This window comes from Chelonia mydas, chromosome 2, assembly GCF_015237465.2.
Source record: "Chelonia mydas isolate rCheMyd1 chromosome 2, rCheMyd1.pri.v2, whole genome shotgun sequence".
Lineage (NCBI taxonomy): Eukaryota > Metazoa > Chordata > Testudines > Cheloniidae > Chelonia > Chelonia mydas.
Window position 1 is genome coordinate 42114942 of NC_057850.1, and position 24738 is coordinate 42139679.

A 24738-nucleotide genomic window follows, 5' to 3' on the forward strand; every position below is an offset into this window, starting at 1 on the left:
ACATAACACATGGAAAATATAAATGTAACATCTTAATATTTGGCACTCACACAGACCTTACCTTTTGTACACACACAGAGCTCTGAAGAGATAAACTAACCCTCAAGATAAGGATTTTAGTTCAAAAGAAACTCTGGCCAAGGTGCTTCGGGTGTTGTGGAACACAAAGCTACACAGCTACGCAGACTCTAAGCCACTCTCTCAAAAGTTAGAGCAGATAAAAATAGCAAGTATGGGAACTGGAGAGGGCATTATAGCACACAAAAAGCCAAAAGTGATCTAAAAAACAATTATGAAACTTAAAAACGTCAGTGGGGTTTTAAAGCAAGGAAAGAGATAAGGGTGGACATCAGGGAGATGAGTTTCATGTTGCAAAACTTGTCACAGTGAAGGCCCAAGCAGTGGGTGAGATGGGAGGCAATGGTAGAATCCCTAAAATATGGGTGTATCACAGCACAGAACCTCGGCAAGGCAAGGCATAGGGAGGTGGTATCACATACAGCCAGGATTTACATCTTAAAAAGGTTATTAATAACTAATCTGGCACCTTTTAGCCAGCCACTGTTCTCATAGCAGTGGAAGGTTACCCCAAAAGGTATATTGTATCAGAATGGCTACTTTCTATTATATTCTTGGGTAGCTTTGTGATAATGGATTATTGCTGTTTGTGTTCTGCACATCTGTGAAGGAATGTCTGTGAATCAATGTGGCTGCACTTGTGAGCTGCTAGACCATATTTCCCTAGTTTGTCTATGAAAATGTCAAAGTGCGACTGTGTCAAAAGCCTTATTGAAAAGATATATCACTTCTACTCCTTCCCCTCATCTACTAGGCCAGTAACCCCGCCAAAGAAGGGAATTCAGTTGATGTGTCAAAATTTGTTCTTAACAAATTCATATTGGCTATTATCTATCACTTTATTATCCTCTAGGTGCTTACAAATGAATTGTTTAATAATTTGTTCCAGTATCTTTCCAGGTATCGAAGTTAGACTGACTGGTTGAAAATTCCCCAGGTCCTCTTTGTTTCCCATTTTAAAGATAGGTACTATGTTTGCTGTATGAATGGGGAATGCTGGAATAGGTGGAGGGAGGATTGGGAAATACAGAGAACCCCTAGTGGGGGATAGGGTTGGAGGACTGTGGTATGGGGATAAAGGGGGAAAATACAGCCCCTGGCATTTTGGGGCAAATGGGGAATCCTGGTCTGGGGCATACAGTGCTGATGCCATGGAGGTCTGAGGGGGAATGGAAATGGGGGTGCACACAGAGTCTCTGATATGGGAGAAGAATGGGGGAAACTGGTAGAAGAAGAGGGGGAGATTGGAGGCAGGCAGACATCTAGCAGGAAAGAGATTGGGGGGATTGAAGGGAATCCCTGAACTAGAGGGGGATGGGAGGGTGGCACACAGAGAGCTTGGGGGGCGGGGCGGGAAATGGAGAGATGCAAGGAGCCCCTGGTGTGTACAATAAGCTCATCCTACACAAGCTATGAAGGGTGCGATCCCCATAATATACTTCACATAGACCTAGTAGAGAGAACACAGCACAATTATTCACCCTACAGTAGCTGTGGTTCTTCAAGATGTGCTGCCAACAGGAATTCCACTCAGTGTGTGCTCCCCAAGCTCATGAGATCAGATTCTTTTGAACAGCATTATTTGTTGGGGCTGCACTGGCGGCCCCAGCCATCTTGTCCCTTGCCACAGCTGAGTGCACAGGGGACAGTGGCTGAAACCCACGCTCAGTTCCTTTACCAGTGAGAACCCCATAAGAAGAGAGCTCTGATTAGCACCCAGTGGGAGTGTGGGTCGTGGCACCTGTGTGGACAACATCCTGAAGAACCAGTTACTGGAGAGCAGTGAGCATTCTTTCTTCAAGTGCTTGTTCACCTATTCCGTTCTTGGTAACTAACTTGGACTTTCCCCAGATCACATGGGAAGTGTGGCAGCGCAGGCAGATTGAACCTGCGTCTCCAAGATAGTGACTTAACTCCTGTGTCATCCTTCCTCTCGCCTATAGCCACCAGGATGCTGAAAGGTGCAGTATTCGCTGAACTTCGTTTTACAACAAGAATCAGAACCAAGCTTGAAAGAAATGGGGGCATGAGCCACAAAAAAACCCTGCAAATCCTCCCATCTCTCATTCCCAGTCAGATGTTGCTCACAGAATGAAACCACAAAAGAGGTAAATGAAGTCCTGCTAAGACCCTCATTGTGACACTTCCTTTGTGCAACAAGTGAACATAAGTACTTCAGTATCTGCAAGTCCAAACCTTTCACAGAGCAAGGCATTGCATTACTTAGCTACTGGCTCCAACCAACTGCTATCAAATTAAACAAATTCTGTACCATGGTATATCTACTGCCTATTCCCAAAGATTCCCATGCTTCATTTCTCTCCAAGACTAACTGTACCTTTGTCACATTTTGATCCAGCATATCCAGGGTAACAGCCACAATTAAAAGAGCCCCATTCACCAATGCACTTGCCATGAATACCACAGGAGAGGGCCCCAGCTTTGAGACACATTTCATCAGTCATAGTACAGCCTGGCTCAGTGTTTAAGGACTCTGCAGGGTGCTCCAAATCATAGACCTAGAAGGGGGGGGGAGGGGGAGGGAAAAACACCACCTTAGGCAGCTGCAGTTAAAAATATTGCCCCAAAGAACTATTTCCTGACACTTTTACCTTGCTGTCAATGATGACATTCCGTATACAGCCAACAAACCCTTTGAAGTGCTTTTGTGAATTACGGTATGGCAAGGCCTTCTTAACTCCACCCAGCTGTAAGGGTTGGTGAACATTGAGGAACCTGCCAGCATTTGCAGTGGGGAGGAGGGGAAAAAAAGGAAAGAATTAGTAGGCGGTCAACCTAGATTAACAGTAACTTGGTGTTTTTCCTTTTCTTTCTTGGTTCTTTTGTGGTTGTGTCATCTGTTTTGTTTTTACCTCTCATTTCCTGGAGTCTCTTCTGAAATTTCACATGCAGACGGATCCATCTGGGAGATTTCCTTAAGGATGCCATCATCATCTTTAACTGAAACGTTTACGCAGTGGTCAAGGATCAGCTGCACTTTCTAGAGTGGAAAATGCGTTACATTAAAGATCAAATTGTTTTTTAATTTCAGATTTTTCACCACTTACACAACAGGCCAGTGCCATTAACTACAAGTTAAAATTCAGGAAAAATGTATTAACATAATAATGAGTTTTTACCTGCAGATCTCAGAGGTGGGTAATTATACATTAGCATTCCTATTCTATGGATCAGTGGTTCTCAAACTTTTGTACTGATGACCCCTTTCACATCGCAAGCCTCTGAGTGCAACCCCCCCCCCCCACAAATTAAAAACACTTTAAAATATATTTAACACCATTATAAATGCTGGAGGCAAAGCGGAGTTTGGGGTGGAAGCTGACAGCTCGTGACCTCCCCCCATGTAATAACCTCGTGACCCCCTGAGGGGTCCTGACCCCCAGTTTGAGAACCCCTGCTATAGATGAAGAACCAGACATAGAAGTTTTGATTTTCCCCTGTGCCCAAACAGAGCTGTGGGTACAGTGAAAAGCAGAGGCTGATCAAGACTCCAGGAGTTTCAGCCAACTGGTCATTGGTCCCTCCCTCTCCCTCTCTCAGGTTCCAGCACAGATGGCGGTGGAGTCACCTCCATCAGCTTCAGAACAGCAGAGATTACCATAGTATTGAAGAATTTCTTCTGTGCAATCTCCAGCCTCTTTAGCTTCACTTTACTCTGTGTAAGTGGCATAATTGAAATTGGTGGTCCAGAGTCCAGCCCAGAGCAATGAAGGAATTTGCCCCAGGTCACTCCAGCAAGTCAGGAATGGAATATGAGTAATCAGATTACCCCAGCCCTGTGGTATAATCACTAGACAATGCTGCCTCCCTGATAAAAAGGATGGGTGACAAAGCTGAAAGTCTGTAATGCCTGCTGAAGCTGATGCCATGGCCATTGGGGGTGGGGTAAGGGACATTATTCTAAAAGCAGGAATCTTATCTTGAAATGATATCCAGATGAACCAAAGGCTTTAAAGGGTTGTTTTTATACTTGCCTTTCCATCACTTATGATTTTTATATTATGCCAGTGGCGATCTGCAACATTAACTTTCTGAGACAACTGCAGGAAGAGTACCCCAGAGCCATGACTCAGAGTCAGGGATGGGACACTGTCAGAAAGCTCTGGAAAAGAAACAGTTATTGAAGAAGCCTTCTCCTGTCCAAAAGTCAACCACATAAGTATTAAAATCCACATGAACTAAAAACTACCAATTCAGTTTCAGTTTAAGGAGTTTTTTAGTCTGGGAATGAGATGCAGATTAGCGCTGTCCCAGATATCATGAGTCTTTTTAAACTGCATTTTTTCACTAGCATTAAAACCACTTAGCCTGCAGGGCAAGGAATAACAGTACATAGAATGAACTGGAAGTGCTGGTAAGTTGTTTTGAATGCTCCTCGTTTGCCAAGAAAAATTTTTAATGCTTTTTTCTCTTTTTTAAGAGACAAAAAAAGTACAAGACGGTAAATAAAAACCTGAGTTGTACATGTATGCATGCACTCATGCAGAAAGTGAACCTGTTAAAGATTTTAACCTAAAGCAATGAAGTCTTCCACTTCTCCAGGATGAACACGTGCTAGTGGTCCATTGTACAACAGAAGGCCATCAGCCACGTCAGTAATAAATTCCAGTGAGATACGGCTCTCAAAGCAAGGCTTGATGGGAGGGAACCATGCATAACCATGCCCTCTGAAGGTACGTTTTGTTTGCTGGCACTCAGGCCCATCAAAAGTTGCAGGGCATTTACAGCTATAAAAGTAAAGAAAAACTTTAATTTGTTTTTTCTCCATGCTGAAAACTCAGAATATAACCCTTAAGGAAATGATCCTTAATATACAGCACAAACCATGCTAACTCACACTAATGAATGGGGGAGACACTGCAGATCACCACGTGGAGAACAAACAAGTGAATAATCACAATCAAAGCTTATGCATCAAACTGTACTTAGTTCATTTATTTTTACAAGCACAGTTTAGCTTTAGGTAATACTTCATGTTATGTACATAAAGGATTTTTTGTGAAAAAATAGTTAAACCATCGTAATATATAAGACCTCACAATACCCTCCTGTTATTAACTCTTTAATATCACTCAGAGGGAGAGAAAGAGAGGATATCTTACTAGTTATCGGATTTGTGGATTATTGTGTATATATTAGTGTAGTACCTCAAATCTGCTGGATGCTATACACACAGGATGAGAATCCCTTCTCTCAAGAGCTTACAATCTAAACAGGCAAAACAGATGAATGAAGCAGGGAAAGGGATACAACTTACAAGCCACTAGGATGATGGCAGGCTCACTGTTTTGAAATATTTAATTATATCTGCTTTATTTATATTACAAAAACAGATGTGAAGAGCTTTTTTTTCCATGGAGGCTCAAGAGATTTCAATAGGAATAGTAGGAATACAGGTAGTGGAAGGGTTGTTAATGGGAAAGAAGTATAATGGAAGAGAGGAAGATTGAGCATCTGTTGTACTATTCAGTTCCTATACACTACAGTACCCGAAGAGACAGGTGGGGCAAAGGGCAAACCCCTACAAATGACAACAAAGGAAATGAGGTGGGGAAGGATCTATCCATGGTCCAAGTCTCTGATGTGAGTGAATGATAATGGCAGGAGGCTGTGAAAAAACTATGTTCCTCTGTAGCAAGATTGTTCTATGTTTAATACATTTGAGCAGCATATTAGCATTGGATGTGGGCTTTACCATGGACAGGGTCTCTGCAGGTTCAGTTAGATACCTTGATTTGCACTGTCAGGCAGAGGGAGAGAGAACTATTGGGCAGTTGCTGCTGCCTTTCCACCACAGAGATAGCTAAATGTAAGTGGGGGGTGATATAAATCTGCACACACACTTTGGGATCAAGGTATGTGTGTGTATTACTCTTTCCTCACTTCCATGTTTGACAATATGCTGGGTATTAAAGTTTAGTAATTAAAAGAAAATAACATGGAAAGCAAGGAGTTTGTGCCTGTGAGAGAGTCTGTAAGTGACATGCTGTGGTACTGGTTGAAGTGACTGACTAATAAAATGCATCTAGATTGCACAAACATGAGCTTCTCAGACCTCCAAGTTAAGGGAGGCCAGTGCAACTTGCATGCTTTCTGCCTTTTGAGGATGATGATGATCCTAAGTAGCCATCAGCAAGATGAGAAATCTGTTCGCAAGAACAAAATCAAGTATATCCAGCCAGATCTGCCTTTTGAGAAGTGATGAATGTTGATTTGCTTCTCTGAGCCCCTTTCTCACCCATTTTGAGTTAGACGAAGTTCTGAGCAGCATGAAAAGTTTTACTAACCTGTAGCCCAAGTCAGTGTCTATACACGTGCCACCATTGAGACATGGGTTTGTCCGGTATGAGGAGCAGAAGAGATGCTGGCTTTCTCTAGCTGCACAGGTGCACTGGGCACTATTCAGGACCATCACAGATGCCAGTGAGACACTTCCAGCAGTAATTATTGTGGGGACATGACTATAATTGTACCTGCTGACACATCCAGTGCTATGAGTGCAGTTTGCAGTCACACACTCATCTATGCCAATCTGGGTGATCCTTATATCCAAGATGATTTCCAGCTGGAAAAGAAAGTTAGTTTTATTAATCTGCCTTTTCCCGCGGGAAGAAGCTTAATGCTGAAGACAGTATGAGAATCACACTGTGGGAAACCAAAATCTGATTTATCCACAGAACAGGTGGAGCCTGAGCAGTAGCAGCGTGAGTGTCCCTGCCAGTGCGCCATTAACCTGCCTACAGACCCCACCACTAGCCATGAAAGTTGTCCCTGCTTCCTTACTGGGACTGTTTTAACTTGAACTGATTGAGAATTTATTAAATAATTTGTGAAGAATTTCACTTTTTTTTTTTAGCTGAGTAATTTTATTCAGCTCTGATAACAAAAGATCCCAAATACTCTCTCTCTCTTTGCGCCCTGGACACTTGCTCTCTAAAATCAGACTGAGATTAAGTAGTTGTAAAGGGCAACAACAGTAAATAGCCTGATAGCAAGAGGTTCCAGTCCATGTTGCATTGCCAAAGCGCATGCTCCCAACATATCAAGTCACTTAGCTGCTTATTAGATTTTATTTGAAGGAGTGATTTGGTGTGTTTAATTTTCAGCTCACATTTTTCTCTGAAGGGAAAAGGTTATTTTACCACTCTGCTTTCTTATTGTAGAAAAATGGATCTTTTGACTGAGTAATTTTGTGCATTCTAGTTACGGAACATTTCAATACATGGGCCGAGGAAATAAAGCAGAACACCAAGAACCGTGTGCATAAAAAACCAACCATATGCATCACTTATGGAGGATTTCATAGTCTCTGTAGAAGATACGTGTTCTGAGACACATACTCCTAAAGGAAGTACAGTATTCCAAGGGCAAAATATTCAAATTTGAGTGCCTAAAGTTATGCAAGTAAAGGAGTGGTTTGACATTCAGAGGTGCTGAACACCCTCAGCTCCCATCAAAGTCTGCAACTCTGAAAATTAGGTCATACTATTTGGATGCCTAAATATGGATTATGGGTCTGAACTTTAAGCACCTATATCTGAAACTTTTGGCTAAACTAATAAAGAAATTTTTTGCTCAAATATTGCAACACACAATCTTTCTCTCTCTCTCTCAAAAAAAAATCAATGATTCTGTGCCAACATTTTCACTAGATTATAGATGCAAGATTTTAATTAACTCAATGAGTTGAAAGCCACATACCCGTGCTTTAGACACTGCCACATTGCCGTTAAGTTTTTCTGCTTTATAATATGGTGGTCCAGAAACTGTAAACCAAACATCAATGCCTCGGGTTTGACCTGGGTTATTCAAGACACTGAAAATGTGGATATTTTCAAGTTGAGCTGGTATGATTTCTGAAAGTAGTTTCTTCATTTGGTTGTATTTACTTTCTCTCTCAGAAGACTGAGATATAAAATCCTCTGCAGTGATATCTGTAACAAACAATTTAAAAAACAACACACTCAACTTTGAGATCGAGGACAATCATATGACGTTCAATTATAATGGGAGCAGCAGAGACCAAAATAGTTAAGTTTGCACATCTGACTCCATTCTCTTGGCACTGAGAGACTTTTTACCTTTGGGCTCTGAAATTTTTCATACTGGTTTCTGCTCAATGGTTTGCACTGCGGGGGCTTATTTATTCAGTCATTATGTTTATTTTAATTCTCTTTAAATCAGGAATATCTTTAGAAGGATTTTTTTTTTTTACTAGAGTTATTCAAACAAATTCTATTTGCAATATAAATACGTGGTTGCACTGTCAGTGTGGAACTCATCTTTGTTTTACCCTAGAATACAACATTTATTGCAGTGTCTTCTGACCCCCCTCTATGTACCAGAGGAAAAAGAAAACAGAGCAGAGTACGTGTGTACATTTTTCAGATCTCTACTTAGAGGAATATTAAGCATATTCAACACAGATATCTAATAATTAAGCAGACTAATAAGAGGTCAAAGTTACCCAGCACTAACATAAAGGGGGCAGCTGAAATACTGCAGACACAAAAATACATTATTTTACCATTTATTCGTATAGACCCAGCATTACGGATGGCATCATCTTTGATTTCCTTCACAACCACCTTTACTGTCGAGACCACATCTGGCCAGATACCATCAGTAACTTTCACTCTTACATTGTAAGTTCCTGTTGGGGTACCTTCTTTAACAGTCAGAAAACCTGAGTTATCATTGAGGATAAAGTACCTGCAACAGAAATTATTTGAAAAGAAAAGGCAAAGAATAAGTTCTATTCACAGCAAGACCAGATTTTGTGGAGAATTCCCCTGGTGTAAAGCTGACAGACATAACAGATCTACCCCCTCACCTCTGGTGAAAGAAGAGCGAGGAACCAGGGTGGAGCAGAACTATGTTACACTCAGGGCCGGCTATAGGTTTTTTGCAGCCCCAAGCAAAAAAATCCCCCCCCCCCTTTTTTTTAGGCTTTTACACGTTTGCACTTTCCAATTTTTGTTTTGTTTTGTTTTTGACAATTTAAATTTTTTTAAAATGAAAATAGAGAATGTGCAGTTAGTGAAATAAAACAATTTCCTACTAGTGTACTCATTTAATTTTAATAAAATCACAATTACAAACAGTTTGGGTTCAACTATACATTGTAATGAAAAATGTTAGTGTCTTCCGGTGCACCCAGTTTCTCATAAATTAAAAGAATTTATATGAACTGAACTGGTTTTTAATCTAAATTTTTTGCAATGGTACTTTCAATTGAAATTAATGCGAGTCCTGACAAACGATTTTGAGACATGATGGACCTCAAATAATTTTTTAGTAATTTCAGTTTTGAGAAACTGTGCTCACTAGAAGCCACTGATTCTGGTAACGTTAAAAGAATGCGTAATGCTATAGCAGTGTTTGGAGTGAGGTGCTCGGAGCTGTACATCCCGCCTGTGGGCCCCCAGCCTGATCTCAAACCCAGCCCCACCCCCGCAGAGGGGACGGTAACTGACAGAGTGGCCTGGGGGGTGGACCAGGGGCACCCGCCCAGCCGTCCGGGGCAGCGGGTCCCTTACTGGCCATGGGTCCTGCCCCAATCCCGGGCTCTGCTCCACTCGGCTCTGGCTCCTCCACCACTTGTGACATGTGAGGCAGGGGTGGGCGGGGGGGAGGAGCTGCATTTCCCTGTTCCCCCGGCAGCAGGGGGCCAGGGCAGGGACTGCCCCAGGCCGGGACCCCTGCGCTGAGCCCGCCGCCCCGCCCCATGCAGGGGCTCATTAGTTGACTGAGCGGGTCTGGGAAGGAGAAAAAAAAAAGGGGGGGGTGGCCGGAACGCCGCCCCTGGAACTGTGCCACCCCAAACACGGGCTTGCTTTGCTGGTGCCTAGAGCCGGCCCTGGTTACGCTTCTCCTCCATTGGTGCAAGGCCCTTAGAAACCGCAAAACAGTGGCATAAACTAAAGCAGGACTCCAAGTTGCTCTAACTCCGTCTGGGACTGGGTGGCACAGAGTCGGGGAGCCATCTCCTTTCCACTGCTTGTAAACAGAGCTCAGACGCAGTGCAGAACTGAGCCCTTAGTGTGTCCACAAGGCCATAGTCAAAGATCTGCGTATTCTATAGCAAAGTAGACCTAAATTCTATAGCAAGATGCCTAGATTCGGCAGCAGCTTCATTAAAATAAAAAAAAATTATGCTACCTCCTAGCTGCTCACAGTCTACCACCCTCAGGCTGCAGTGCACACCCCCAAATAACAAGTACCATGGCCTGCCTCTGTTTACCTTTCCCTGTGGATCAAAGATCTCGTTCTGCACTGAGGACTTTGCACTATGTCACTAGACTGATGTAGCCGTATGAGTGCAAACCCCTAGTATAGATGCACTGGTATAAAAAAAAGTGACTTGCATTGGTGCAGCTGCCCTCTGCCAAAACAGCCAAGTTGCACTGTTGCAAGTCACCTCTGTTCTGCACTGGTGCAAACCTCATCAATCTAGCTACACAGATGCAAAAGCTCCCAGTATAGACAGGCCCTCAAAAACAAAGTGCGGGCACCAAAACACCACTTCTCCAGGGGTGGAGCAGGGTGTTAGGGAACTGTATTTATGCTGTGGACCAATGGCACTGGCATTGGATAAGACTGTACACAGGGACTATGGGATGGCATTCCAACTCATTAGTCAGGCGTCTGTGCATAGTACAGGGCTCTTGACAGAGTGGGATCCTAAGTTGTCACGAAGGCAGAAGATAACCACTGCTAATGAAATGTCCTGATCCAGCAGCGGTACCCCTGTTTCTGGCAATATGCAATTACTCCTGAAATTATTACACTTCCCCCTTTCCCTCACCAAAATCCCATGTTGCAGCCACAATCCTTCTGAAAAAGGATGAAGGAATCCCAACTCACCTCTGAATACACCAATGCAACTCCTTAATTGGCCAGTGAGGCTTCTGGTTGCCTGAGGAGTGATTAAAGGCACTCCGCTTGTCAGGAGATGAGCATTTCATCTCAGAATTTGCTGGCCTAGGCAACAACTGACTGGGGAACAAACTGGAGCTGCTCATATGACTGTGTATAATGTGGCTTCCTATGTAGGAAAGGGGTTTGGAGATTGTGTGCACACAAATTAGAGAACACACAATACACTCTGGCATGTGAGTTCTCAGAGAAAGTTTAAATATTTTCTTTCTATTTAAAAAAAATATTGTCATCCATTTTGTCAGGTCATTATTTTATTTTTAAAATACCTTGATGCTTTTCCTTCAAATTGATAGGTCTTGTGATCCCAGTCATCGTTGTCTGGTGCGTGAACTTGGCCCAGTACAGTTGTGGGTAAGATACCTATCATAATTAAACATATGAATGACATAACTAAAAAGTATCTGACATTTATACACACGTATATAAACAAACATCCGATTATAATTTTGCTGGCTTTCCTTAACTCTAAAATCTCTGTCAGTACTTGGGATGGAATTAAAGGCAGCTCTGTAATGATTTATGAATACTGTACATTGGCCTAGTTATTGGGGTGTTTTCTATATGGGGATATTGGTTTAACTCAGGCTGTCCGGAAAAACAGGCAGGAAAGAAAAGAAGGGCTCAGGATAAGCCACTTCTGAACTATTAGCTTTGATGACTCTGCCTGTCTCCAGCCAGCCTGCAAAATTGGTTTGAACCAGAACAGGAAAAGGCCCGTGAACACAGAAGTTTAAAAGAACTCTGGCTGGATTAAAAAGGATACTTAAGAATGGGGCATTAATTGAGACAGAACCCCGGTGAAGAAGTTAGCCCTGCCTAGGTCACCATCAGGAGATGGTAAGACAGAAGGAAATGTAGAACGTTTTAAATATCTTGTTTTGTCTTAAAGTGTTACTACTGCTAATACTTCTGACAGAACAGCCTTCTTCAAGCACTGAAGACCACTGTCACAGGCTCCCAAAGAGAAGAACCGCAGGTGTCTAAACTCAGTTTGGCTTGGGGGATAAGAATGGTGGATACACAGGGTACTGTACCCCAGTCTAAGAGTGGGAGCACTGTAAAACTGAGCCCTGAGATAGGTAAAGACCCAGAGCCCAACACCTGAGGTGGTGCACTCAGAGAAACAAGAAAGGAGCCAGAGGTGCAGCTAGCCCTGTAACTGTAACAGTAGTTATTTGATAAATATATTTTGCAATAGCCATTATATAGGACATAATATTATATACTGATATTAAACCCCTGGAGTACCTGAACACAAGAGGCAACATGAAATGTAAAGCCTTCCTTACTTTATCATGTGTCACAACCTCAATGTATGTACGTCTTTTTTATTTAAATAGACTTAAGACAAATAAGCCCCTCATTTAAGTTCACAGGAGCTGATAAAACAGCAAAGTACATCTTGTGTACTTGTGAAGTACAGCAAAGTGGTGTCCAAAATTCACTGGAAATAAGTTATCCAATGTTCCATCATTGCAGTTCAAGAACGGACCCTTGAAGACTGCCAACAATGACGAAGGCCTTTTGTACAAATAGCAGCCACACAAAATTTCACTCTATACATCAAACTAAACCTTATAACAAGCACACGTCAAGTAGAATAGCTGTGGCCAATACACTGGCACTGTCTATATATACACATCTTATAACATATCATCATGTCAGCTCTACTACAGTATACCTAGGAAGTAGGGCTGTCAAGCGATTAAAAAAATTAATCACAATTAATTGCACAGTTAAACAATAATAGAATACCATTTATTTAAAATTTTTTGGATGTTTTCTACATTTTCAAATATATTGATTTCAATTACAACATAGAATACAAAGTGTACGGTGCTCACTTTATATTTATTTTTGATTACAAGTGTTTGCAAAAAGACAAAATAGTATTTTTCAATTCACCTAATACAAGTACTGTAATGCAATCTCTATCTTGAAAGTTGAACTTACAAATATAGAATTATTTACAAAAATACTGCATTCAAAAATAAAACAATGTAAAATTTTAAGAGCTTGCAAGTCCACTCAGTCCTGCTTCTTGTTCAGCCAATCGCTCGGACAAACAAGTTTGTTTACATTTGCAAGAGACAATGCTGCGCACTTCTTGTTTACAATGTCATCTGAAAGCGAGAACAGGCATTCTCATGGCATTGTTGTAGCCCGCGTCGCAAGATATTTACGTGCCAGATGCGCATGCTTCAACTACCATTCCAGGGGACATGCATCCATGTTGATAATGGGTTCTGCTCAAAAACCATCCAAAGCAGTGCAGACTGATGCATGTTCATTTTCATTATCTGAGTCAGATGCCACCAGCAGAAGGTTGATTTTCTGTTTTGGTGGTTTGGGTTCTGTAGTTTCTGCATCAGAGTATTGCTCTTTTAAGACTTCTGAAAACATGCTCCCTATCTCATCCCTCTCATATTTTGGAAGGCACTTCAGATTCCTAAATCTTGGGTCGAGTGCTGTAGCGATTTTTACAAAACTCACATTGATACGTTCTTTGCATTTTGTCAAATCTGCAGTGAAAGTGTTATTAAAAACAAACAACAACATGTGCTTGGTCATCATCCAAGGCTGCGGTAACATGAAATATATGGCAGAATGCGGGTAAAACAGAGCAGGGGACATACAATTCTCCCACAAGGAGTTCAGTCACAAATTTAATTAATGCATTAATTTTTTTTAACAAGCGTCATCAGCATGGAAGCATGTCCTCTGGAATGGTGGCTGAAGCATGAAGGGGCATACGAATGTTTAGCATATCTGGCACCTAAATGCCTTGCAATGCCGGCTACAAAAGTGCCATGTAAATGCCTGTTCTCAATTTCTAGTGACATTGTAAATAAGAAGAGGGCAGCATTATCTCCTATAAAGGTAAACAAACTTTTTTGTCTTGGAGATTGGCTGAACAAGAAGTAGGACTGAGTGGACTTGTAGCCTCTGAAGTTTTACTTTGTTTTGTTTTTGAGTGCAGTTATGTAACAAAACAAAAAAATCTACATTTGGAAGTTGCACTTTCAGGACATAGAGATTGCACTACGGTACTTGTATGAGGTGAATTGAAAAATACTATTTCTTTTGTTTATCATTTTTACAGTGCAAATATTTGTAATCAAAATATACACTTTGATTTCAATGACAACACAGAATACAAGATATATATGAAAATGTAGAAAAACATCCAAAATATTTAATAAATTTCAATTGGTAGTCACTTGTTTAACAGTGCGATTAAAACGGTGATTAATTTTTTTAATCGAGATTAAATTTTTTGAGTTAATCGCGTGTGAGGTAACTGTGATTAATCGACAGCGCTACTAGGAAGAGAAGTCAAATTCTTCCTGATCAGAAACACTAGTTAGAGGGTATGCCATGTGACCAGAGGAACAAGGTGGGATTTGGGGAGGAGGAGTTCAACACCACACAGATGCAAGCCCCACAGTTACAACATAACTTATTTATATAGTTTACTCTGCTTTGGGGCTTATGTAAGGAGACTGGGGACTGCAAGAGATCATCAGGGAGTGGGGAGCTGAGGGTCAGGGAAGGTGCCCTGCCTCATGATGGCTGCAATGAGCGAAGGAGGGCAGAAAAAACAGCAGCACAGAAGATTTTTTCCATTTCTGTTTTTGGGCAGTTCAAGGCTTGCATTAACTTTTCAGAGGGTACAGATGGTTCATATTCGGGTTCACATTTAAAACATTAACTAGACAACATGCCAGATTAGTTTAACCTCAAATTTCAAGCACTCTCTCAGGATATTCAGACTTGAATCCAGATCACAGCCCTTGACAACATTATTAAATGAACAACATCAGTATAAAATAAGTCAAGCTATTTCGTAATTAAAGGGAAACAAAATAGCATCTGAAAACCATTTACTTAAGTTTTATAGACGTGTACGTAAGGTAGAAGCCAATTACCCTCCTTCAACCCCAAATTCAATCTCCTCCACACACCAATTAACTCCAACCCCTGGGACCAGACCTTACACACCAAGTTTCAGTTCTAATCAACCTTTTGGCAGAGCTGCATTCCCCACCAACATGCTAATGTATCATGGAAAGCAGCTCTTGTGGAATGGAACAGATGTCTTTGAATCGCACGCCTGCTGCTCATGGTCTGAGTATAGCCCAGTGAAATAAGCTCCAAATCGATTACCATCATAGCAGTAGATGAGGCATTCCATGTAGCCAGCAGAATGAGGATGATCATTTTGGTCCCCAATATTAACAGTTAACGTGTTGGTTGAGCTCATAGGAGGAGTCCCGCTATCAGTAATCAGAATGGGCAGGTAAAACACCTTGTGCACTTCTCTGTCAAAGGTATGCAGTGCAGTGAGCAGTGCACTTCCATTGCTGAAATCCTGCAAGTTAAAGTAAGTTACGCTGCCAAAGTTGCTGAGTAAGTGAAAGGAGAAAGGCCCTCCATTAGCAGCAGTGTCTCTGTCTCTAGCATATAACAAAGTAGAAGTCTCGTTCATTTGGACAATTTGCGGCGAAGCAGTGTTTTCCCAGACGACTGGGTTATACTGAGCCTCAAACTCTGGCCCGTTGTCATTCACATCCTGCAGAGTCACAAGAACAGTGGCACTGCCAGTCAGCCGAGGTTGTCCCATATCAGTGGCTGTGACCACAAGGTGGTGCTGTGTCACAGCCTCATGATCCAGCAATCCTGCAACTACAACCCAACCATCATTACCCACGGAGAACTGCCCACTTGGGTTAGACCTGTTTATCAGGTGATACAAAAACCTTCCATTCAGCCCCGAATCTAAATCAACAGCAGAAACCTGCACAACTTTAGTGCCCAGAGGCACATCTTCAGCCAGAGCCATCACTTCATAGAACGGGGGATAAAACACAGGGGCGTGGTCATTGGAATCCTCCACATAGACAACACAGTGAGCAATGCTGAAGAAATCAGTGTCTTCAGCTTTCACGGTCAGGTTAAACACCCTCTCATGAGGTTTCTCAAAGTCTAGGTGTTTCCGCAACCGAATAGCCCCACGTCTGTTGATTTTATCTGTCTCTATGGAGAATTTACGATCATCATCCCCATCGAGGATACTGAATGTCACCACAGCATTTTCTCCCTCATCTCTGTCCGTAGCAGCCACCATTGCGACCTCAGTGTTGATACTTGCATTTTCAGAGACAAAAGCCGTATACATCTTCCGTGTAAAGACTGGAGCGTGGTCATTTATATCAGACACCAAAATGGTGGCGGTGCCTGTCCCAGTGAGCCCGCCTCCATCCCTTCCTTCAACCACCACCAGATACTTCTCTTCCTTCTCCCGGTCCAAGGATCCGAGCACAGTACAGATGGTGCCCGTAACCGGGTTGATTGAAAACAAGTTGAAGTTGATTTCATTTTGGACATTTTGAATAATTCTGTAAGTTAGTACTGCATTCTTCCCAGCTTTGGGGTCATCAAGGTCTACGGCATTCATTTCCATTACAGGGGTGTCTGCTGGGGAATCTTCAGGAACCTGCCCCATGAAGCAGCCCTCTGACATGCAAAGGAAAAGAGGTGGGTTGTCATTCACATCTCTGACCTCTATGATTACATCTGCAAAGCCAGTTAGTCCCTCTCCATTTTCATCTGTAGCAAGGACAAGAAAGCGCCATATGGATCGCTTTTCACGGTCTAGCTTTTTGTTTGCGTAGATCTCTCCTGTGTACTCGTTGATGCAGAACTCACTATTGGCCCCGTGTCCATGTAAAGAGTAGCAAAGGGCACTCTGGTCAGCTTCTTGATCAGGGTCAGTTGCAGAAACCTAGAACAAACCACAGGAGGGGTGAGAGAGAGAAAACTGGAAAATTCTACTGCAAGCTGCAGTACTATGGAGGCCTACCAAAGAACATGCCCCTATATGTTAACAGTTAAGAGTAAGCATCAGTTGGCGTGAGTCATTTGGGTCTTTCTGCAAAGGTTATAGCTGGGCTGGAGAAATAAGCTGATTGTGTTTAGGGAGACTAATGCATTCTGCATGCTAGTGCATTTGGGAAGAAGTGGGGAAAATATACAGGAAAAGCTAGGTGGAAGTAATAGTAAAAATCTACTGAACAAGTATTTGCAGTGAGATCCTGTGGAAGTTGAACCAGAGGAGCAAACAGAAATTGATTCATAGGAACAGACAGGAGGGGTTAGAAACTGGTCAGAGTTTGGGTCTTCTCTTCCTTATACTCCTCTGATGGGGAAATCATCACCTATATCCTTGGCACTTCCATAGTGTCTTCTCACCCAGAGCTCTCAAAGAACCTTACAAATACTGATGAACACCCCAGTAAAGTAGGTATGTATCCCCATTTTACAGATATGGAAATGAAGTCAGCGACAAGAGTAAGTGATTTGCCCAAGGTCACAAAGGAAGCCTGTGACAGTTGAGAAGAGAAAGCTGATCTTCTGACTTTCAGTCCCATGTCTCAACCACAAGTCTATCTTCCCTTTGCACTTTTCTTACCATGGATCAGTAGGTTTGTTTACATTTATACTGGCCAGTAACTAAGTTTATTACCCAATTCCAGCCACCACATATTTTTTGTTTAATCTGTTCTATAAAAAGAATGTAGATAGCTGGAAAACATGGAAGACAGAAGGATACCAGAATCTTACAGATTCCAGGTGTCAGGGTTCACCCTCTTCTGATGAGATCTGGCTCTCAGTAACTGATGTAGTTATGCATGAATAAAAGTTTGATTTACCCTCAAAAAAACCCATCTCTCTGTTTCATGCAAACTGATTTACCTTTAGAACCACAACAGGCAGATCTGTAAGTTCCTCCAAGACACTGTCATGGTACTCATTGTTAGTGAACACTGGAGCTTCGTCATTCTTATTGATTACGTTGATGGCAATGAGTGTGTGATTCTCCCACTTCCCATCAGAGGCTACAAGCCGGAGCTCATAACGCTGCTCTTGTTCATAGTCCAGACACTGAGTAATGAAGATGGTTCCCACTTCGGGTTCAACATCAAAAGCTCCTTTCACATTTCCTGATGTAATCTGATACCTCAGTTTGGCATTTGCACCTGTATGAAACAGCAAATGTTTACTTACTGCTAATATAGAGTTCCATACCATACTTCTCAAAGCACGCAGGAAAGCCGCAGCAGACATTTATTAATGGGATGCGTAGTTTGACTTGCACGCAATAGGCCAAAATTTTCAAGAGACAAGCAGCTGTATTATGCCTTAACAAAAAAGTAACTGTAGTCAGAAACGTGTATGTGAAAGTGTGAGTAAGACAGAAAGAAACAAATAACTGCAGAGTTCTGTGTTTGTAAGCACAGTTATATGTACAAGCGTCGTTTGCAAGTCGAAGTTAGGCAACTCTTTTGTTCCATTTTGCATAGTTATATGTACAAGCATAGTTTGCAAGTAGAAGTTAGCCCTACACGTCTAATGTGCATTCATTTGCTGATACTGAAATAATGTAGTGTTATTAAAGACTAGAAGCTATTTTTGTTTAATTGTTTCCCCCCCATGTTAAACCCAAACATATGTTGTTACTACACACTCATTTTATTTTTACCACCAGGTGGTGCCAAAATCTCAAAAAAACAGCAAGGTTTCAAAAGACCATTTGTTTTCAAAATATATTCCATCCATACGATCCTAGTTATTTTCTTTTGCATTGCTGCAAAATGTTTGGAAACTTGAGAAAGTGATAAGCTATTGTTCTTTGGAAAGGAAAAAAGGAAGAAACATGACAAGATACTTGATACACTGAAGCTGTTTTGATTGTTAAAAATCAAGTTCACTCCATTTAGCACAGGGGCAAAGAATCATTTTCCATATAGAATATGTAAGCTCTTAATAGAGGGGGGAAACATTTTCAACCTTTTAATTTATTATGAAATGTCTTACCCATATACTACTGATGTGACATGAGCAGTAACTGATAGGAGTCAGAAAAAAACCCGCTGTATTTCAGATGTTTGAACATGAGAGTTAGGCCCCAGTAGTAACCCACCTATCGAAACGACTAACAAGTTGTGGGTTCATTTTTTTTCATATTCTCAATGCCAGCAGTATGCTCCAAGTTCTCTCCTTTCTCCTCCACCAACCCAGACTAAGAGGGGCATTTAGCACATCACCACCAAATAGAAGAATTGTGAGGATTTAAATATCTGTTGTTCTAAAATAAAAGGATCACTAGCATATTGTTATTCTACAAAGTGGAAACTTGAGTAGATTACTAAGAGTTCTTGACACATTTAAGCCACAGAGATTCTTCTCCTCTCCAAACTATTGAAATCCATTTAAAATTTCTCCTAAATACAATCAATCACGGGATTAAAACAGAAAATCATTAGCTCACAAGAGAAACCATTATTATGGTGGACGCTGCATTACTCAAAAGCACTGAAAAATATAGGAGAAGTATGTTGGCACACCTTCATCTTCATCATTTGCTGTTGCTGTCACAACAACACTTCCAACTTCCTTGTCCTCCTCTATACTGATTTCATATACTGGGTGAGGGAAAGCTGGAGCATTGTCATTGACATCACTGACAAAAATCTTCACATATGCTGTATCTGAAAAAGAAAATTTAGATTACGGAGACCAGACATAAAGTTACTTGTGGGATGGCCTAACCTACCCCTGAAGAAAAGCTCTGTGCAAAGCTCGAAGACTTGTCTCTCTCACCCACAAAAGTTGGTCCAATAAAAGATATTACCTCACCCATCTTGTCTGTGTAACTCACTCTGACATTCCATGAAAAACTCCACTTCTATCAATGGCAGTGGAACCCTTTCTGACCTGGTATCTGAGCTGTTATGCTTACCTGTGTTGGGCTGCCCATAAACACCAGGTCGCGCAGACTCTGCAGAATCCTGAGACTGAACTTCAATTAAATAAGAGCCTCTCTTCTCTCTGTCAAAAGATGCTTTGGTGGAAATAATTCCTGTCTCAGGATCAACGATGAAGAACCGGTAGTCTTCACTAGGGTCTTCCAATATTGAATATTGAACCTGAAGTTCAGAAATTGTATGTGAGGTTCCATGCATACCATTTCATGCGAGTGCTGTTTCCCCATCCTTCCTGAGCCCTTTCAAACTGTCTGCAAAATAATATCTGAAGAGGCTCTTGACTGAACAGACTGTTCTTGAGGCCTTCACTCAGTTTGACAACAAAGTTAGAATGCTTATGTAAAATAACCCCGATGTTCCTGGTAATATACAATTAGGACTGGTCAAAAAAATTTCCATCAAAGTTTTCCGAAGGAAAACTGAGCTTGGAATAAACCACATATTTCACAGAAACTTTGAAAACCAAAAACTTTTCAGCTGAAAATTTTCAGTTCTATGACGAAAAGTAAATTTTTTTGAAAGGAAAAATCCCCACACATTTTCCCACCAGTTCTATATACAATATTTGCTACACAGTTTTTCAGTGACAGCTTATGGCAGGTTTATAAGTTACAAAATGATAACACGCTGAGAGTCAAAGTTCTCTAACAAGAGCCATGCTGTGGATTTTGGGGAGGGGGTAATGAATGGGGCAGAAAAGGGTGAGCAGCACTTCACAATGCTGCTTGCCTGTTTGTATTTGATCACTACACCAGAGCTGGCCAAAAAGCCAGCCACTCATGAGTCAAACATGAACAAAAAGTTCAAAAATGAAGCCTGCAGCCTGACAATTAATATGGTGGGGGCAGCCCAAAGAGAGCATGAGTAGCAGCATGCAGTGCTTCATCACATCTCCAGCTCAAGTTGGGTCACTATGTGACATGATCTAGAGTCTCCCTCTGTCTGAGATGGAGCAGACTGTATACATCATACCTACCCACCTATCTGTGGTACTTGTATGGTCCCGATCACTGTAATATCTGACTGCCTCTTAATCTTTACTATATTTATCCTCACAAGACCCCTGTGAGGTAGGGCAGTGCTATTATCACTACTATCAGATGGGGAACTGAGGCACAGAGAGACTAACTTGCCCAAGGTCACACAGGAAGCCAGTGGTGTAATAGAGACTGAATCCAGATCTCCCATACTAGTGCCCTAACCACAGGACCATCCTTCCTCTCCTGTTTTTTACAGATCAGAGACAACTCTTATTTAGGTAAAAATTAGCCACCCTGCTCAAAGAGGAAGGGAGAGGTGCCTATGGCTCATTATTGTCCCATCTGCTACTTATCTTTTCTCATTGTTTAACTGTGTCAATGCTATTTAACAGATTAATATTGCTGGGAGAAAAAGAGTATGTGATAAGCTAAACCTCTCCGTATGGCCCAGAATCCAAGTCAGTTGCTAAAACTTGGGCAACAGATGTGCCAATAGCTGCTTCTTCAGGTACAGACACCTTGTAGGTAGAAGATGTGAAGAACGGAACATTATCATTGACATCTGCAGAGAGAGGAGTTAAGAGATAATGAGAGGAGGTTCAAATCTTAAAACTGCACCTTTTAAAAAACAAATTAGCAGACTGTTTTGAAAAACTATCACAGAGTTCCTGCTAATGTCCAATCCTGTTTTCTGCTTTCCCATTCTCAAGGCAGATGGCAGAAGCTCTTTTAATTAGAGCGATTGTGAAGTTTCTGGAAGACGTGATGCTGTGATTTCAGGTATTATGCGAGACACCGATTAACCTATTAACTTACTGATACCAGGAGCTGGATATTCTTTGGCCCTGGTCCTGGCAAAGACTTACATACCTACTGAATAGCATTCAGGATTACTTATTGACACCAGTGGAACTGTTCACCATATCTAAATTTAAGATAGGACTAACGTCTGATAACAGACCTCCACCAAAATAACTGGTTTTTACTTCACCCCTTTTGTTATTTTGATGAAAGTTTGTGTGCAGGCCTGCCCTTGTCTTTGCAGGATCAGAGCCTTGGGGACCACTCCAGTGTCAGTAACTGCAGTTATGAAGTGTCATTAATTTAAAGAGATACTGTCAACTTGAAATCCAGTCATTTTCAAAATATGGATTAAAAGTAGCTTCAGGTGCTACATTTGCACTGAACTCCCCAGCTAACTTCTGCAGTTTTACAACCACATTTTTCTGTTTTAAAAAACTTCTTTCCCCTGTTGCTGTGTGAAAGGCCAAACAGAGGAGCTGACTGAAGTCAATTGATGAAATTGAAGCTACACCAAGTACCGTAAAACACAAAAAACAAATTAAAAACAGACAAAAATATTTTGCTAAATATTTTCTATTCTAAACATTACATGTAACAATAGTAGGTAAAACAGGGAAATGCAATTTTAAGCATCTCTCGATGAATGAGGCTGACAAATTCTTAGGGCCTGATCTTGCAAACACACATATTTAACTTTACAACCATGAGATGGTCCCACTGATTCCAACATGTGCAAGTGCTTGTAGGATCAGGGCCTTAGATTGCTACTGTGTTTGTTGTTACTACAGGCTTGCTTTATAACCCAGTTTTCCTGTGTTCCTAACTCTCCCTTGTGATAGACTATTTTTCATGTGTTATTTCAACAAACACAATCAATATTCTTTCAGTTTTAGTAAATGCATTCACCCATTGTTGAGTTGAGAGTGGGGGGAATACAATCTCTCTCTCTATGTATATAATGTGTGTGTATTTTTTTGCATATGCATATATAAAGTCATATTTTATAAGTTGAGGCCTTCTGGTAGCTAATTCCCACTTAAAAGTGGTTTAACTTGCATTCCCTTCCCCCACCCCAAAATGAATCTCTTGTTTTGAATTTTACGTTACTGGAAGATCATTTTTGTTTCTGGCTAAAATGAAGTTGCCATTAAACTGAGTTACAACACTATTAATAGGACCATGGAACAATGTTACTAATGAATATTGATTTGTGGTAGTTTGATTGTAATCTCTTTGGAGCACAGAATGTTTTCATTTCAAAAGACATTCTCTGTTCCAAAGAGAGAGAGAGGGAGGGAGGGAGGGAGGGAGGGAGGTGTGCGTGTGTGGCGCCTAGCACAACAGGGCCCTTGTCCTGACTTTAGGCACTAGCCACTACACAAATAAACAACAGCTGTTTTGGTGTATTATGGAAGAACTCCATAGATGAACATAATTTTCACTGTGCAATTATGGTAGTGAAATTAGTAAAGATGAACTTTTTCGTATCTTTTTCTGATGGCCCTGATGTAGTGAGGCAGAGTGGCCTCCCACTGACCCACACCCACACCACTGCTAACCCACTACACAAGTGTATGTAATGTGAACTAACGAGGGACAAACAAGTAACATTTAATTTTAATAATTTGTGAAATTATATAGTAGGGTTTTTTTCCTTAAAAGTGCAAAGATGTTTGGTTTTTTTTTTAAAGGGACAATTAACAATTACTAGGTATGCATTTTTGCTGTCCTGTTCCAAGAGTTAATCATTTCAGTAATCCCCAAATATCCCTAATATATGAAATATTTCCAATACTACACTTTTCTCTCACTAGAATTGGAACACTTACTGGGCCATTTCTGGCATTAGAAGGATTCCTTTAATTTTACACTTACACAGCACTGCATTACTTTTTAGTGCAGGTATTTCTATATTAAGTGTATGTTTTTAAATACCACATCCCACTTGTTAAATCACACTTTGTGGTTTCTTCAGATGAAAAGACTATTTCTACTACTGCACGTCTTAAAACTCAAAAGAAATCTTATGCTGTTAAGTCCAGGCTTCATTCCATAATTTCTTGTACTGATATTTTAGAAATACTGTGAGAGCCATTCTAAAATTACCTGTTCTAGTTACAGTACTTCAGTGGTACTTACCTGTTATATTAATATAGACAGTGGTGAATGAAGCTAAAGGAATCATTGCTACATTTTGTGCCCTGACTCTCAGAGTGAAAAACCTAGTTGTCTCAAAGTCAAGTGGTTCCGAGACTAGTAGAGAAGCAGATCCATCCACTCTGTTTGGCTTCAGGTAGAAACGAACAGGCATGTTAGTCTCTGGAACTTGACCCTCCTCCAGGTTATATGTAACCCTGGGATCACCAAGGGAGGATGTGGCTTTGACAGTCTGAAGAGAAAAAAAGCCACTGTATTTGTTTATGAAGTGCATGATTCTGAGTATTAAGATGTCAGTTTGGGGGGTTGGGGTTGTGCATGCATGACAAGACAGACAGTTTGCCTTCATTCTGGAGATTTGTCTAATTTTTGTACTGCTTTTGCTGTGGTTCCAAGTTTGAATCAATATTAAATTTCCCTGCTCTGTAAATATGGCAAAGGGTATGAACACCACCTTCAGGTAAAGGAAGCTTTTTCCCCAAAACACATCCAAAGGGGGATTACTATGAGGATCTCACTCTTCCGCAAGCTGTGCATGAGCCTGGCTGGATAAAACGAATTGTTTCCAAATGCTCGGATCAGAGGCCTGGGAGATGAAAAGGAACTGTAGGAATCAATGAGCAATTACAGAAAAGACTGCCTGGGATGAAGCAATCAGTGTGTCCAGTTTAAAAAACTTGTTTGACTAAGAAAAATAAACAATACACATTTCATCCACTGCTGAAATACAGCACAGCTACTCCGCCACTAAAACAGCAGGTATGGACGGCACTGAAAATTGCAGGGAGAACTCAGGTAGGCAGAATGGAATCACTCAAGCTGAAATTTGGTCAGGACACTGGAATTAACAGCTCAACTCTTGTGGAAAATGCTCTAGGATTTTTAATATGGGCTAAGCCTCAGTTTTGCAACTCATCCAAAAGATGCTC

The 24738-nt window shown here is 41.3% G+C and overlaps 1 protein-coding gene across 1 annotated transcript in view; it reads right to left on the minus strand.

Moving 5' to 3' along the window:
• LOC102932988 (neural-cadherin) overlaps positions 1–24738 on the minus strand; it is a 92464-nt gene that overhangs the window by 9336 nt on the left and 58390 nt on the right. The window contains exons 13-27 of the mRNA XM_037892274.2: positions 23792–24041; positions 21283–21410; positions 19844–20030; positions 19449–19592; positions 17797–18080; positions 15208–16825; positions 11307–11400; positions 8627–8811; positions 7801–8033; positions 6387–6664; positions 4612–4826; positions 4074–4201; positions 2952–3079; positions 2691–2814; positions 2417–2597 (exon numbers count right to left, since the gene is read on the minus strand). Coding sequence (XP_037748202.2) covers positions 2417–2597; positions 2691–2814; positions 2952–3079; positions 4074–4201; positions 4612–4826; positions 6387–6664; positions 7801–8033; positions 8627–8811; positions 11307–11400; positions 15208–16825; positions 17797–18080; positions 19449–19592; positions 19844–20030; positions 21283–21410; positions 23792–24041 — 4177 coding nt within the window. The remainder of the gene's footprint in view (positions 1–2416; positions 2598–2690; positions 2815–2951; positions 3080–4073; positions 4202–4611; positions 4827–6386; positions 6665–7800; positions 8034–8626; positions 8812–11306; positions 11401–15207; positions 16826–17796; positions 18081–19448; positions 19593–19843; positions 20031–21282; positions 21411–23791; positions 24042–24738) is intronic.